At 36.2% G+C, this 17,346-nt stretch overlaps 2 protein-coding genes across 2 annotated transcripts; both read right to left on the minus strand.

The window, feature by feature from the left end:
* LOC147277374 (Proteinase inhibitor, propeptide) lies at positions 1 to 3,364 on the minus strand. Its single transcript, XM_086253820.1, has 3 exons — positions 3,055 to 3,364; positions 2,832 to 2,929; positions 1 to 256 (listed from the first exon to the last, which is right to left on the minus strand). Exons 1-3 carry the CDS (start codon positions 3,252 to 3,254, stop codon positions 183 to 185), a joined length of 372 nt encoding a protein of 123 aa, XP_086109946.1. The 5' UTR covers positions 3,255 to 3,364; the 3' UTR covers positions 1 to 182.
* A 1,237-nt stretch (positions 3,365 to 4,601) lies between these two features.
* Positions 4,602 to 12,192, minus strand: LOC147277375 (erythroid differentiation factor-like protein). Its single transcript, XM_086255103.1, has 9 exons — positions 11,820 to 12,192; positions 11,594 to 11,715; positions 10,862 to 11,069; positions 10,262 to 10,784; positions 9,919 to 10,170; positions 9,612 to 9,803; positions 9,448 to 9,522; positions 6,830 to 9,334; positions 4,602 to 5,170 (listed from the first exon to the last, which is right to left on the minus strand). The coding sequence occupies exons 1-9, from the start codon at positions 11,999 to 12,001 to the stop codon at positions 4,865 to 4,867; spliced, it is 4,365 nt and encodes a 1,454-aa protein (XP_086111229.1). The 5' UTR covers positions 12,002 to 12,192; the 3' UTR covers positions 4,602 to 4,864.
* Between the last annotated feature and the right edge of the window lie 5,154 nt (positions 12,193 to 17,346).

Below are 17,346 nucleotides of genomic sequence, written 5' to 3' on the forward strand. Positions count from 1 at the left end.
GAAGAAATGTTAAATGTTATACAAACATAGAATAGTACATAAAGGGCCACTGTTATACAATAGTTTTAAACCTTATTAACGAAAAAGCATACCATGCCAAGAGTGTACAAGTCAGATTGTTTTACACATAAACGCATATAACTGTTTGAAAGATGTTTCTTATGGTATAGAGTTCAGTTCCTCTAAAGCAGCTTCCCAGGTCCTGAATGCAGTTGGAGTGTCCTGCTTGGTACAACCTGAAGAACCCCAGGTTGTTCTGCCAGAAGAAAGTAGAAAAACAATTAATTATTATCAATAATCACAGAAGCAGAATATCCCAAATGAAGAAATTTGTTCTGTACCCACGTGCATAGAAGATGTATAGCAGAAATTCAATAAACTTTAAAATGTCAACAAGTGTGCACAATTGTGTGAAATGCACGATATTAGACAAAAGTGTATAGAAAACGACATTATACTTTAAATTTCAGAAATAATGTTCGTTTTTTTTTTTTTTTTTTTATTATCCTTAGTTTTTGGAGGAAAACAATTAAACTCACTTTGGAAACTACAAAAAACAATACACTCGTTTTAAAAGGTGTCCTAGAATCAAACAAATTTTACTACTGTTTTTTTCCAAATGTCATAGTAAGCATTATTTCAAAAGATGCAAGACCAATTCCATCCTAAATGAAACAAAACCAAACACTTGAGCAATCACTTTTGGATGTAATTAGCTTCCAACTTCATTTCAGTTCTATGCAAGCCTAGCAACACAAGCAAATGGCATGTTACTCTAGGTTCCTTTGCAAAAACCAGCTAAGACATAAGTAATTCCTCTACCATATGTAAGCTTAATTAAATATTTGACTAGTATAATATCAGTAATAATACTTGTGCATCGAAATTTAGAAAGAGTACAATGCCAGCCACCAGTCACTATAAAGCATGAGCAAGAAGCATTATGCAGCCTAGAATAAACATGGATCAACTGTAATGAGCATATCAACAAAGAAATAGTTGATGTTTTACCATTGGTCAACAAAGAAATAGTTGATGTTTTACCATTGGGTTACTCATGGGGGAGTGATACTAACATGAAACTTCTTTTAAAGAAAATTATCAGCTCACAACTTTGATTATGTTTTAGAACCATAGAGATTGTGAATCAACCACTGGAAAATGAGAAGGGACCACCAAAATTATAGACATTATATAATCAATGGCAAACAGCATAAGAGCTTTTTTCTCTCTCTTCTGGGTATGCCACAATTTGCTTTTATGAATTTCACAGGCATGAAACTTTAAAGTCCATGTAGTATGGTGATCCAGTAGTCTGGGAAAAAGTGCAATTCTAGGCATTCTGACCATGCCAGAGAAGTAACAACAAGCAAGCGGTAGTCACAGTAGTTGAAAAAAATTGGGTCTGGGGTTCAAAACAAACCAAAGACAACCCTACAGATCCCAACCTATCAATCGCTACCCACCTAAACCCTATCAATCACTACACACCTAATTCTGTTATAGAAACATTCATAGAACCAATACACCACTTGATATTTGAAAGCAAGATTAAATTTCTCTCATCGAGCTTGCAAGAACATCAAATAAAATTCACATTAACCATGTCTGAATAGTGCTAAGAGTATAAGAGATTAGATAAATAGACAACATTCCACAGATAAAGCTGCTTCTAGTAAAAACTGGAAGAACAGTCATCATCGACACTAGATGATGCAGCAGCTACAGCATGGTTAGAAAAAAAGCATCCTTTTTGGAAGCCCAAGACTAAGTTCATTGGCCCAACTCTGAAACTAAAGCTTTTTTTTGTCCAAAGAGAAGTGTCCATAGTAGTTTAAAAGTCGGTCATTAAAATACATAAATAAATAAATCAAGGGTCACTCTAGAGTTAATGTCAAATTTTATTAAGGGTCTTTATTTGAGTCTAGTGTTATTAATGAGTCTTTTCATATTTCTATAATATTTAATGAGTCATTTAGTATTTAAAGGAGTCTTTTGGTGTTTTTAAGAGTCTTTGGGGGGCTGTATTAGAAGCCTATAAATAAGGCTACTTGCTGCAAACCAAATTAGATTTTGAATAAATGAAAATTAAGTAATGTTGAAGGTTTGGTGCCTTGGTATCTCCTCTCCTTCCCTTCTACACTCTTCTCTATAACTCTCTTATTTCTCTAAAACATTCTGTTCCTTAAAATTCTATCATCTTAAGCCCAATATAACCCTAGGCCAACACTCACCTTGTGTTGTCCTGCATCACTAGAAAAACATAAAAATTGGCAACAGCATCTTTAGATAATTTTGTGGGGCATTCAGGATCATGTTTGAGCCGTAAGTTATTATCCTTTTGGGCCATTCCATATGGAAGCTGAATCCCCAAAGTAACATGTAAGATGTTCCTTTAGATCAGATATGGGCAACATAAACCATCCAAATTATCCAATGAAAGAGATGTTGGTCCCCAACTAATTATATGTATGGTTTTCTACTTTTCTTACCAGTCTTTATGTTGTCAGAATGTGAATCTTGACCACACAGTAAGACAAAGATCAAATTGATCAATGGTCCAGATTCACTAGAAACATAATCACAATTTGGAAAGAGAACATTTCCCACATTAAACATATCTGATGTTAAGATGCATGTTGTTAAGCTAAGTCATCATCATTAGATAGTCACCGTATATAAACACTAGTGTGTGTTTAAGCACTTGACCTTGGATTCTCATTTAACATTTTAGTACTCGACCCAAGTATTAGAACACTCATAACAAAATTAAAACAAGTTTGAAGGCAGAGAGAGAGAGAGAGAGAGAGAGAGAGAGAGAGAGGACTGACTTGACATTTCGGAGACCTGTTGAGGAGTGAGCTTGGCAGAGAATCCACTAGCAGCCGTCTTGTAACTGTATATCAGAGCCCCCTTCGCAGCCTCTTCACTGTACATATCACAATTACAAATCAAAAACACACACACGACAATACGACGTCAATTTTATTCATTTTCTTTTCCATTTTCCCGGGAAACAAACAGACAGATAAAAAAATAAAAATAAAAACAGACCTGCCCAGGACGGAGGCTAGGGTTCGGATGTGATAGGCCTCGGGCTCCTCATTATCGTTAGGCCTCTCAGTGTAAACGATGTGGACGGCCGATTCAGAAGAAGAAGCGGCGGATTCCGGAACAGAGTCGGCCATGGCGATTACAAATATCAGAATCAGAAGCAAAACTGAGGACAACGAAGAAGGAGCGTTCTTTACCATTCCTTTTTATACACCGAGCCAAAAGCTTAGCAAATGAGAATTTGGGAACCACTACGACTTGTCTGTGTATATAGCTTACTGGCTAAGTCATTGTCTTTGGTAACTCCGCTTCTTTTTGTTCACTTGCTTGTTATGCCTTTCAACTTGGCCTGCACCTCTGAAGCTTCTACGACACTTCTTCGAGGGTGACAATTTGTGTTACTTAAACTAATTTCACTCTTTCAATTAATTGTGTCGAATAATTATATAATTTTTGAATAATTCTACATTCAATTGTGTCAAATAATTTCATAATTTAACTATAAAGTAAATTATTCTAAAATTTATTTTACAATCTATAAACAAACTCACTTAAAATATTAAAATGATGAATAAATTCATTTTGTACAAATAAAATCCACTAATAAGTCCATTTCATAAACTTTACATTTAAAAGAAAGAGAAAAAAAAACTCGTGTATTCACAGTTATTAATTCTCTACTTATTTTTTTATTTTATGTGAATTATTTAATTTACATATAAAATATCATTTGGCGTGCGTCACGCGTGCCAAATGTTTAGTAATAATAATGTCTTCAAATTAATTGGTATATCTGTAAACTGAAAACTTACAAAAACATTTCCAAACCAAAAAAAAGTTAATCATAATACTAATAAAATTAGTATAATACTGGCTAAGTCATTGTCTTTGGTAACTCCGTGTCTTTTTGTTAACTTGCTTGTCATGCCTTTCATCTTGGCCTGCAGGCCCTGCACCTTAGAAGCTTCTACGGCACTTCACAGGGGTGAGGGTGAAAAAAGTATTACAAAGTATTATCTAGACCCTTAGAATTTATTGGATGGACTATTAGAAAGTAAACAAATCTCAGCCATTGATGATATGCTATTGTCCTGCCGAATTTTACACTTAGCAACTCTTATATTCGAAGCAAAATGTTGTCTGCTAACCATTTGGCACGCCTTCACGCGCCAAATGATATTTTATATGCAAATTAAATAATTCATATAAAATGGTGAAATTATTTGACACAATTAATTGTAGAATTAATCAAAAATTATATAATTATTCGACACAATTCCGAGTGAAATTAGTTTAAGTAACACAAAAACATGAAAAGTTATAAAAAAAAAAAAAAAAATCTTCTTTTTAATATAATACTAAAACATATTTCAGTTTACTCATGTTTTTTTTTTGGAAGAAAGGCAATTTACTCATGTTTAGTACTAAGTCGACTCATTCTTCTTCGTGATCAAAATATCATACCATATTTGTATTCGTGTCAAACATAGCCCAATGAGGGTGGCGTGGAAAAAGAGACAATGTCTATGTGGAACTATTTCAATGTCTTCAAAAGGGCAAAATATATTTCTCATATTCTCCTGAACTTCGCAACCAACAGAATATCAACAAATCAAATTCTCCCTTCAATTCCTGAAACAATATTTTGGTATACAGTGCAGATTCTTATATATTACAATCTCAAGGTCTCTTCAACTGTTATAACCATATATGATCAAATAAAATAAAAAACTGTTATAAGTTTATAACCATATAATTATAAATTATCAAGGTGGGGTTGTTGTGCAGAGACAAGTTCCAGTCTTCCAGATTATGATGTCCACAAGGAGTGCATAGCATCCAATTGACTTAACTTGGTGGACTTGAGAGATATTTTGTAAAGCTCCCTCAGCTTTTCAGTATCTCCAGACTTGTTGGATATTGGACCTGGCTGAGAAACAAGAGAAGATTTGTTTGCACTTGCTGAAAGTGCCACAGCCAACATCTTCTTCAAAAGCATCTGCAACTGATTCCAAAATTTGGTATGTACCTCAGGCTGATCAGTTTTCAAAGAGTCTGAATATGCTTCTGACACATTCCGTCCTTCAAGCAAGCAAGATAGAGCTGATTCCAACATCTGGAACACAACAAATATTAAAGCTTCTTTCAGTATTTCAATGGGAACAGAAATAAGGAGACTTCAAGTCATGGTAAATGACAATGTTAAATTTGCTTTAGTTTACTTATGTTGCATGATAACAAAAAGATGGAATCACATAGTTCACTAAAGTACAACAAAAATACTTTCACTACTATTATAAAATATCTCTTAAGGAAATTAAAAAAAAAAAACATAAATCCCAAAAAGAAGTTTTGGATGAATCCAAATACAAATGCATGGATTCCGTTAACATAGACTTAATACGATGAATATTCTATGTGAACGCTTCCTACTTGCACCTAAATTAGCAAAAGAGACTTCATCAAGAGGATTTTCTCTGCAGGGCAAGCAAGTACAAGGATTTTCCAAGCAACTCGCAATTTACACATTTACGAGGTGTGTCTGTTAAATCCATCTAACTACTGCTTATCAGAAAATACAGTAAGACAAGAAGGGTCACAGCTCCAGTTTGATTTTCTAAGACCTTTGAGGTTTGAACTGACTTATATTAAACAATTACGCATAAACATGAAATGAGTATGTTTTGTGTATGAACTCAGAAGAAATTCTAGAACTATCTCACAATCGTATACATGGTCATAACCCTATGAACTCTCCACTTAATAATAGCATAATGTTCAACATGTATAAATGTACAGTTCAAAACAAACATATGTAATGCAACTATGACATGTATTTAATGATCTAACCCCAAGAAAGACTGCAAACCTTGATATGAGAACTAAAAACAGGTGATAAAATGCACACTGGACTCTACATTGTCAATGATTTGTTACTGCTTGATGTTAAGACAATGGAAGATTCATGATACAGAACAACAATGGAAGATTCAAAACAAGATCAACTTCCTCATCAAATTAAATCCCTAATCATATCCCTAATCAACTCAATCTCACCATCCAAGATAAACAGGAAAAGTGAGTCATCAAGATGAATCAGCAATGCTTAAGTCAGCAGTTCAAAGGTATTATACAAATTACATGATGGTTAGAAGTCTGAAAGTGTGTTAGTGGGTAGTTGTAATATAATGAAATTTCCCTCTTTTGTAAAGATCATAAGAGTTGTATTGAAAGGAGCACATTCAATGAATAAAATACTTAAGGAGTTCAACACTAGGTTTTCTCATGGAAGAGTTCATTTACAGCAATTCCCCAATCAACTAAATTTCACCAATCAACTAAATTTCACCACCAAATGCTTAGAATTAGCATAAAACCTCAAATGCTAATAATTTATTCTTAGGATCTCCATTCTCCACCAAAGACAGTATCGGTCTAGTCCATTCTAAATTATCATTACTTGAATGATTTATATGCTGTTTTGCTGGGGACTTTCCCACGGTTAGGCTAAAATTGAACCCATGCAATTACCATCTGATTTCACCACTATATTAAATAAAGAAAAAAAAAATGACTTCATCAAATAAATTACATAATATCTTATGATTTTGCACATAGCTAAATGTGGTGTAATTCATACACGTACATATACCATATATTCTTAAGGCACTATGTGAGCTTCAAACAAGGGTGGATAAACATTATTTGTAAGAAGATAAAATTCAAATTTTTCAAGAAAATTCATGTATAATATAAAAAAAGTTCAAGAACGTACTCCATTTGTGTGTAAAGGGCTTGAAAGGCTCAAAAGAAGAGCTGCTCTCTCTACAAGAATAGTCAGGTACATGGTAGGATGCGTTCTTGGACCATAGAAATCCATGGCCTTTTGCCAATTCCTCTCCGCCAAGGACGCATATTGCTTGATCCGTTGGAGAGTACTGTTTTCACCTTTGGATAAGTTGTTTTTCTTATGATCTGGCTCTAAGAACTTCAAGCAACAATCCCTTTGGTAACAACCCAGCTGAAAATAGGCATATGCAGCCTCTTGTCTCCGTAATTCACCTAATGACTCATAAACAGACAGTGCCTCCCTAAGGGCATCATTGGCTGAAATCTCACGCTTTCGTGATTCTTTTCTTGATTTTCTTCCACTAGGACTAGTGGAACCTATATGCACATTTTCCAGCATTCCATTTTCATAAACTTCCACAGTTATATCTTCTCTTCCCAAGAGCATTCCGAGCCTCAGATATGTATGAGCAAACTGTGTATATACCTCAGTCCTCAAATTGTTTAACACAGAGCCAGACTCTTCAACAAAAGCATTCAGTTCCACTTTTGCTGCCCCATAATATTTAAGTGATTCACTATATTCCAATTTTGCAGTCTCTAATGCGTGGTTGTATGCATTATGGAACAGTGCATGCATCTTGAGACCATCCATCTTCGATACCATCTCTTCTGCCAATGCCCGTCTTCCATGGCCCAAGTTACAGTTTATTAATATGATGTTGGTATGATCAGAAACTTCTCTGAATGCTTTTATAGCATCTGCAAAAGCAAATTCAGCTTTGTTCAGTTCTCTTCTTTCAAGCCTGTTTCGACCCAGTTCATTGCAAACCCATCCTTTCTTTTTCATTATAGATTGTAGTTCGGCTGAGCTAGATGGAAGACCACCTATTGCCTTTCTAGCTTCTTCATAACAACAAAGGGCTGCTGAGAGATTGTATTCAGCATCTCCAATTGCAGGACCACCAAGGTACTTGAATATCCCACCATTTTTCACTTTGGTTGTCTGTTTGAAAGCAAGATCAGACTGAGAGGCCATTGTCAACCCCACATCATGCACCTCTTCTAAACTATTAGAATTAATAGAAGTCATGGGTTTCACTACAAGCTTATCTGTACTAGAAGATTGTACTACACTTCCACCATTTGAATTTTGGTGTAGATTTCTGTCCTCCATTTTCGGACAAAGATTATCATCTTCAGGGTCACTTAAAAGCGGGTAGGTGCTGCTCTTAGCATGTGGTCTTTTACTGTATTTCCTGCCATAAGTCACCGAGCGCATAGCACCACTACTACTACTTGCACTGCTACCACTGCTTGCCCTATCACTTTGGCAGCTGCAATTTATTAGAGAGCATGAACTACAGTTCTGCGTATACTGCCCCAGTTTCTTCTTGAGCCTTTTAACTTCTTTCACAACCTCAGATGACACTTTCAACTCTTTAGTAGAATATTTTCTCTCCGCCAGTGCTGAGATCATACTATCCTTAGCCATATGGAACTCCACATAAACATCTCCAACTAGCGTCCATGCCTTGGCCCAGAAAAGGTAGATGGACGAAAATTGCTCAAAGGTAAGACTATCATCATTGGAGCTGGAGTTCAGATCTTCCAGATCACTATTATATAATCTTGTCTTTTTATTTGTATAAGTCTGCGATGACAAGCAGCTATTCATTGAAGAAATGAATTTTGTGTCTTCAAGATGCTGAGGCATTGATCCATAAACAGAACAGGCCAGTTCTACAACCTTTAACGCTTGATGCAACTGTGAATCCTCCTTATAAGCTTGTCCAAGTGCTAAATAAGATTCTCCAAGCAAAAGAACAAGTTTCCACAACTTATGGTCCAATTTTGATGTTGGAAGCCATTCCCGAATGTCACAAACTTCAATACAGTCAGCATCACCACATGCACAAACAGAAAGATTAACAGATGAAGGTGGCCTACCATCAATTTCACTGTCCTGGCCCATCAACTTGGATTCAGTAGTCTGCAGTTGGCGCATCCATCTGAGAGATTTAATAGCCTGAGAAACATGATGTATTGCAGCTAGTTTAGAGGAGATTGGTTCAGAAACGGTTTGAAGTACATGTGTGGTTGTTGGAGACAATTTGCAAACTGCAAAGTTTTCATAACCAGAGGAACTTGGTACAGCTTCTGTCAAGTCCCCAAAGTCCGAGTCACCTGCTGCTATCAATTTTCTGGGAGAATATGCACGTGCTTCTAAAGTCATCTTTACAGAAGCATCTGTTACTAAATCTTGCAAACTATGTCCATCTTCACATGGATTTTCCTCTCCGACCAGAGAGGGAATTTCATCATGGCCTAACGATTCAGAAATACTACTTAAAAAGTCCAAAGATTCTTCTTCAGCATCAGTAAATGTAAGCTCACATCCTACAGGCAGAGCATCAGATGTTAATTCCAGCTCTTCATCGTGGTTCAAAATAAGCCTCGCAAATTGTTCATGTGCAGATGCCCGTACAACCTGTTGATTAGTACATCAATTATAATCATCGTTTTATTTGTGTGACAATTAATTTTTAACAGAAATCAGGAAACAATAGTGGAAAACAAACATCAACTCAGTAAAATCGGTACCAGATGATCTGGCTCATCTAGAAATTCCAAACATTTTCTGAAGAACCTCGCACACTTTGCCATATTATTTGGAGCCTGCAGCAATTCAAAAAATTAGTAATAAATCATAACAGGAACAGGAACAGGGGAATGTACCAAATACAATAGTCATATTTCTTCCAAACCATTGAAAGTGAAAGCCTGTGAGCGCTTCGATACAAGAGAGTCCCCAATGAATACAAGGAATCACTTCTCCCTCGATGCAATAAAGAAGGCAGGGAGCTTGAGCTATCATCACAATCATCCGAAGAACGGTTTTTGGGAATAACAGAAAGATCGAAGAGTTGAATGTCATCTTCCCCAGCACTTTTATACAGCTGAAATTTTGAAGATATAACGAATGTTTTCATGGAATCGCAACAATATTTTTTTTAGAAAAAGAAAAAAGCAAACAAGAAAGCAGATTCACATAAAATTAAACCACATCAGTACCCAATAAGCTCCAGGATCTTGCTTGCAGTTTTCTTGAAGGAACCTCAAAACAGAAAGGCCATTTTGCTGTACGACATAAGGATGAAAAGCAGGAGCGCCATCCTCAGAGATTCCCTTTAATAGAAATATGTCATCGGTTTTCAGAAGCTCATAACCTTGGACAACACCATTTTCATGATAACAGATGGCCATCTCAGGCACACTCGCCATGACATTGTCAAGCCAGGCTTCAAGCCAAGTTAGTGGTGTAACCTGTAATAAGAGGAAAACAACAACAAAATAAAAAAGTTAATATGCGGCAAATGATGGGAAAATAACAAGGTTTTTAGTATTTCACTTTCACCTGTCGTGAAACATCCCATAGATGCAAGCTAACAGCAACATATTTTTCATTACTGAACAGAAGCAAGTCACTTCCAAGGAGCATACGGAAATTGTGAAATTGCCAAAATAAAACCCTTAAAAACCCATCATTAGCAACTCTTCTATGTTTTTCAGACTCTTGCATTGAACTCCTGAGCTTCTCACCAACTTGTGAAGCCTTTTTCACGGGATTACGCCCCTTATTTTTCTTATTCTTCTTACCTGCCCAAACAAGATCATCCCGTTTAACCTGTGTGTACTCTGGACAGTTATTCAGTTCTTCATCTCGAGCACCATTATCATGCTGTCCCACAAACTGAGTATTTACTCCAGGAAGAACAGAAGAGTTTGACTGCTCCTGTGATGTTACATGAGTTGGTGGGCAATCACAAGCTTCCATTCGAACTGAATGCATAGCAAAATTCAAAAATAAAGATTGATCTGCACATTTTGATTGATTTTTACGCCTTCTAATCAATTTTTCTCCCTCTTCAACGTCAGGTCTACACTTCAGAAAAAGATCACATAAGTTACTTATAAAATAGAGGACAAACAAAATAGCATATTAACATATACAAACCCAGTATTTAGAACAAGTGTCTGTCCAATACGCTGAACTGCAATTGATAGTCGAGCCTTGGAATATGGCATTTTAAAGATCTGCTTCAGAATGTCAGTTGGAGCAATTACATCTATCTCATCTCCATACTCAACCAAACCAGACACAGCAAGCGCCTCACATTTCCTAGCTAGATTTGATGAAACAGCACCACCATCCCAAGCTATATCTGCCATGTAAGAGCACCAAAACAATACATTCCCAGGTCACATCTTAAGAAGCTAGATAAGCAGAATATCGTCAATAATTAGATTTCTATGACCATTAGCCTATGGACCAGAAACACATAAAAAAAGGAAACCACACCCATGTGAAATAACAATACCACAACGAGCAAAACTTTTATGTAACAAGTGTATACACTTATTGTTTCTATCTCTCTCATCACCTCACGTAACCAAGCACATGATGAGAGAAATGGACACACAAGGTTATACACTCATTGTGCCTATCTCTCTCATCACCTCACCTGACCTAGAACAAGATGAGAGAGATAGACACACAGAGTGTATACATCCGTGATAGGTAAGTTTCTTTCATGCCACAACATTTAAAAAGGTCAGGTCACAATGGGGTAACATTATCATTGCTACTAGCACGAAACTCGCCCTCAAATTCCAATACTACAACATATTCTATAAAATTATCGAAAACTGAATATGAATATTAGAGACATTTGACAGATAAATGTACCTCCAGCAGCCTTAGAGTGCACGGCAGAAATGGGAAGAGCCTTGTCCGGAAAATTCGAAAGAAGCGGAGGGCTCTTAAGGTCCGTTTCCGTCGGAAGCATCCGATACCGCGGAGCAGTCACTCTGAAACCAAAATCAAAACCCACAAAGATTTAAATTCAAAATTCAAAAAACACAAATACAGAGAGAGAGAGAGAGAGAGATGAGGGTGTGAAAACAGTACGGACGTTTGGCGGGAGGGAATGAGAGCGGAATCGAAGGCGTGGAAGGCTTTGTCGGTGGGAACCGGGATTGAGCCACAGAGGAAGCCTACAGGCTTTGGCCTTTCTATTTCTAGTTTCCCTATGCACTGAAGCTCGCGCGAGCCCTCTGAGCTTGACGCTACCGATGATGGCCATGGTTTCTCCATCACTGGTTTTCGATTGTTAAAGGTTCAATCGCACCTCAACTCTAGTTAGGGTTTTCAATTCGAATTTGTGCTTTCTTTCTCAATTTGTGCAGATTGTGTTAAGCTCTTCGCTGCGGTCTCTTCCTTCTGGAACTTTTGTCAGAATCTTCAGGAACTTCACTGAAAAAACTGGTTCTCGCCAAATAGACGACGCGCCAAGCTCTTAAAATAGACGTTCCGTTATATTGGGTTTTATACCCAGCAAAAAAAAAAAAAATAGAATTTAATTTTGCATATATCATATAAGGGCTGCTATATAGCCTATATGGCTATATGCACATTTTTTTTTTCTCACTCAACACCCTTTCTTCTTACAGACTTTATACTACTTTTTCATTTTTTTAATTTCTTACTAAACATCTCCAAAATTTCCAAATAACCTCATTTACACAAAAAAAAAAAAACACCCCAATAGTCGACCTAGCCCCTACACACAGTCGTTGGACATCGCCGGATTTGTTATCCTTCCTCTCCATCTCTCCTTTTCTTCTTTTTTCTCTTTCTCTTTCTTTCTTTCACAGCCGCCTTTCCGAACAAAAAAGGAAGGAGAGGGCGAGAGAAAGAGATAAAGAGAGGGCAAGAGGAAGGAGAAGATGCGCTGGCGACGAGGGATCTGATCGCCAACTACGAGGATGGTGGTAGGTGAGAGGAGGAAGGCAAGGGCATGAATCATTGGTACATTTTTTTGGTTTTTATGTTATTTTATTTTGTTTTTTGTCCTTTATGGTAATTTAGCTTTGGATATTTTTGTTAATCCACAAAATAGGTAAAGGGGTGTGTAGTTAGTGAAAGAGGGATGTGCATATAGCAGCTCTTATCATCACATCATCAGTTATGTTATATTGGACACTTTGCCTCCAAAATTAATTTTTTGATAATTTATCCTTTAAACTCTATTTCGTGATACAATTTATCTCAATCTATTAAATAAATTCATTTCTCCATTATTGTTCACAATCTTTAAGGGCATTTTTTCCAACATGTTATTTTTTAACACAATTTTCATTTTTATTTTAAAATATTAGATTTTGGATATTAATATATTAATAAGAGTGCTGCTATTTACACACATTATTTCTTCTCATTGCACACCCTTTTCTCATTACACACTTTTCTTAAATTAGAAATTTCTCATAACACATCTCTATCATTATCAAATACCTCTATCTTATTCATCTCACCAAATTTCTCACTACACATCCATCCAACACATCCAAATACACCCGCCACCCCCAATCCCACCTAACCAAAACAACAACAAAAAAAAAAAAAAAAAAAGAAGTTGAACCTTGATCGGATCAGTAAGGGCTAGCTTCCTCCATCTTCACTCTATTTCTTTCTTTTCCATCTTCCCAGCAAGCATATCACCACTCCCTCTCTTTTTCTCCGTCTTCTTTATCTTTATCTTTATCTTTCTTTTTCTCTTTCTCTTTTCTCTCGTTCGCACTCCCTTCATATCTAGAGGTCGGCAAAGTCGCTGACCTCCCTTTTCGTCTGGCAGAGGGATGCAAACGGGAGGAAGAAGAGAGAGAGAGAGAGAGGAGAAGCGCCGGCTGGAGGAGGTGTTGGGTCTGATGTCGGCGACGAGGTCGGTGGCGGTGGCGGGGTGGTAGAGGCCGACAAGGGTTGGCTAGGTTTTTGGTTTGAATTTTTTAATTTTTTTAAAAAATCTTGCTGTCGTTTATTGTTTTTTGAGATTGGGTGATAGTGGTAATTTCACAAATTAGATAAATAGGGTATATAATGAGAGAAAATAGAATATACAAATAGCAACTCTCATTAATAACGATAGGTTGAAAATACCTTTAGGCAGCAGGCCACATAGGGTTGCATGTGCAAAATTGAAAGTGAACTTGATTTTTTTTTTTTTTTTTTTTGAATCAGTACTAAATTAAGTCTTTGATGGAAAAGAAAATAATATTATACTTACCACATTTTTATATCATTTCACGTGTCATTACTTTATTAGATAGAGTTTTTCTTTTCTTTTTTGAGTTTTTATTTTTATTTTTTAGTATCAATATATGAATGTTATGTAAGTTGCTATATAAGGTGGTATAAAATTGTAGTATAAAAATGTGAGATATCTAACACTACTGAAATAATTTGGAAGGTAAACTGTTAAAAAATTTAGTATTGGGAGATAAAGTGTCAAATAGGACAAGCAGAGAAAAAATGGCCAATAGTTTCTCGACCTTGTTGAGAAAATGAGACAACCTTTCATGAATTTGTAACCGACCTCTTAACGCCTCCAAGAAAATATCTTAATTATAGGCACAAATTTTAGGCACCTTTAATTATAAGTGACAAACTACTTATTTAATTACCCAAAAACGAGAACAGCTTGTGTTATTGTTTGAAGACAAAAAGCAACCTCAAGCACCCAACAATTACATCTACATTAACAATTAACTACAACTACATTTATAACATTGTGCAGCTACACTACATATCTGTTACTAATAAAAACAAACTTTAAATCTTAAACCAATAAATTTCCAAAATATACTATAGAAAACCTCTAATAAACCCGACAAATACTAAGCTTCTTTTAAAAAATGAAAGAAAAAAATTGATAGGCAAGAGTAGATGCACCAACATCTATAATTCTACTGCAAATGCAATTGTTAAGTAATCAATAGATGTCGAGTTCTTGGCGATTTGGAAACGGTTGACGCGCACACGTCTTATGTGCGTGAAAAATGTTCTTATTGTTACCTTATTTATTATTTATATCATTTTCAAAAACAAATTGAAATGCGTTTTTTTGAGAAATTGCTGAAATTAGCAAGCCATAAGTAACATTTAATTTCCAAACTTCGCATAAAAATGACTTTTTTTTCCATGTCTCGATGATAATTGACTGTAACCAGGTAACCGACTTGATAGTGAATTGTTCCATAATGGTCCCAAAATACAAGAGTCCTCAACATTGCTCATTGATTGGGAATAGCTCTAATATAATCCACAACATCCAAAGGCACTAATTAACTTAGCAACGCAATATTCTGACCACCATTATCTTTTACGGTAGCAAGTTAGCAACCAAGGTCAGGTTCTAGTCAATATGCTGACACTCCACCTCAGTTGGCAGAATAGCAATGGGAAATGGAAAAACCCAATTATGTGTCCAAAACAAGATGTTTTGTCCATTAATTGCCAACAATCCAACGAATGCCAGAAGTTTAGACATTACGAGCTGCAATAATACCCTTCCAAGTACTAGAATCATTTATTGTTTTCCAACCTGAAAAATATTGAGAAATTTTATTTAATAATCTTTTTAAATATTCCTTAAACTTTTTTGACCCTCTAGCCCATAACTAATAATTATAATCTTTTTTAACTTGAAATATTCATAATACTCTCCATATAAAACCCTTTTTTTACTGTACTTTTTTTTTCTCTTTTCTCTCTCTTCCTCAGCCAACCACTGCCTCTCCCTCCCTCCTCAGCCAACCACTGCCACCTTCGCTACCCCAGCCACCGACACCCCCATCCCTCGCCGCTGCAGCAAACCCAACAAACCCAGCAAAATCCAATGAAAAAAAACTCAAGTCGCCCAGCAAAATAAAAAAAAAACCCATAAAATGGTTGATTCTTTGAGAGATTAGACCCATCAAAACCCAACAATGGAGAAGAAGATGGAAAATTTTTAGATATGGTCGAATTTGTGGTCGTCACATGGCCACATGGCGACTACAAATTCAACCATTTGGCGACCAGAATTCGATGGAATTTTTGGTCGCCACACGGCCGATTTTTGGTCGACACATGTGTCGACCATATGGCGACCACAAATTCGACTATCTTTTCTCTTATGGTTATAGCGCATTCCACCAGATCTGAGTTTCAATTTTTTTTTAATTATTATTTTTTTTTCCATATTTGGGTTAGGAGAGAAGAGAAGAGAGATAGAAAAAGAAGATGATGGGTCGCTGGCTGGTGCCAACCACCATCCTCCACCTCCCCCATCAACCTCTCATCTATGTCTTTCTTTCTCTGTCTCTTTGTCTCTCTCTCTCTCTCTTTCCCCTTCCCTCCCAACCCATTTAGAGAAAACACCCAAATCTGGGTTTTCAAATTTTTTTTGTTTTTTGTTTTAGATTTGAATTGGAAGAGAATGGGAGAGAGATAGAGAGAGTAGATGATGAGTCGTTGGCCGGTGACCCATTAAAAGATGAAGTATGCAATTTGGACAAATTAAAGTTCATGTATCAACTTAGGACACGCCCCAATGTTCAGGTACCAAATTTGAAAAAAAACCTTTATATTATTTACAATGATGTAAATAAAAAATACAAATCATATTGTCATCTCATTACCCAGACCTAAGTCGTCCTCCCAGATGTTGAGAGTAATGTGGAGCAATGTCCCACATCGGAAAACTAGAGCTTAGCATATGTGCTTATAAGTCTTGGGCCTCTCCACTCATTGTCAATTGGTTTTGGGTTTGATGTTCTAATTCTATCATGGTATCAGAGCTTGGTTATCCGCGTGTAAAGCCCAACGACCACACGTGCTCCCACGTCATTCAATACAATTTGTTCACGTATAAGGCTCAAAAATCTCGCTACACGTGCGGGGGTGTGTTGAGAGTAATGTGGAACAATGTCCCACATCGCAAAATTAGAGCTTAGCATATGTGCTTATAAGTCTTGGGCCTCTCCACTCATTGCCAATTGGTTTTGGGTTGGATGCTCTAATTCTATCACCAGATCCCAATCATAGATTCATAATTGCATATATTAGAAAAATAAATCGCAACGTAAATCATAAAGAGTGATTAAAAAGATAAATAGAAGGAACCCCTAATCTGAAGAGGAAAAAAAATTAAATAAATCACAAAGTGCAATATAAATATTGAAGAGCAGAGAAAGGTTCAAAATGTTACCTATAATCTGAAGAGCAGACATTATGTAAAAATGAAGAGCAACAAGCAGCAGATAAAAACAAACCAGAGACCAACAATGTGTCATCAAATCAGAACAAGATTTAAACCAGAGTAGACACAATGGAATCCAATTTCGTTCTTCCATTCAAAGAGCCAATATGTATGTCTCTAGTAAACAAACAACATTATAAATACGCTGGAATTGAAAACTAACCGGTAAATCTCATCAGAAGAGCATCATCATCAATATGTTATTTCTCCTTCTTTCTCTAGCTCTATCTTAATAACCTTACATTCTTTAAATTCTGACTTAAATCTCTGCATCCAAACACATTGTAAGCATTTGCATATAAGATCAAGATGCTACAGGATATAAAGCATGTATCGTTATATCTTTAGCAAAAAGTTACAA

This window comes from Dryas octopetala, chromosome 8 (genome assembly GCF_963921425.1).
Source record: "Dryas octopetala chromosome 8, drDryOcto1.1, whole genome shotgun sequence".
NCBI lineage: Eukaryota > Viridiplantae > Streptophyta > Magnoliopsida > Rosales > Rosaceae > Dryas > Dryas octopetala.

Coding starts and splice junctions, on each gene's coding strand:
- LOC147277375 (XM_086255103.1), bottom strand. CDS start 12,001: ATGGAGAAACCATGGCCATCATCGGTAGCGTCAAGCTCAGAGGGCTCG. Junction 11,716..11,819: donor CTCATTCCCTCCCGCCAAAC/GTCCGTACTGTT, acceptor TTTTGGTTTCAG/AGTGACTGCTCCGCGGTATC. Junction 11,070..11,593: donor GCACTCTAAGGCTGCTGGAG/GTACATTTATCT, acceptor CTTACATGGCAG/ATATAGCTTGGGATGGTGGT.
- LOC147277374 (XM_086253820.1), bottom strand. CDS start 3,254: ATGGTAAAGAACGCTCCTTCTTCGTTGTCCTCAGTTTTGCTTCTGATT. Junction 2,930..3,054: donor CTAGCCTCCGTCCTGGGCAG/GTCTGTTTTTAT, acceptor TGATATGTACAG/TGAAGAGGCTGCGAAGGGGG. Junction 257..2,831: donor ACAGGTCTCCGAAATGTCAA/GTCAGTCCTCTC, acceptor TTCTTCTGGCAG/AACAACCTGGGGTTCTTCAG.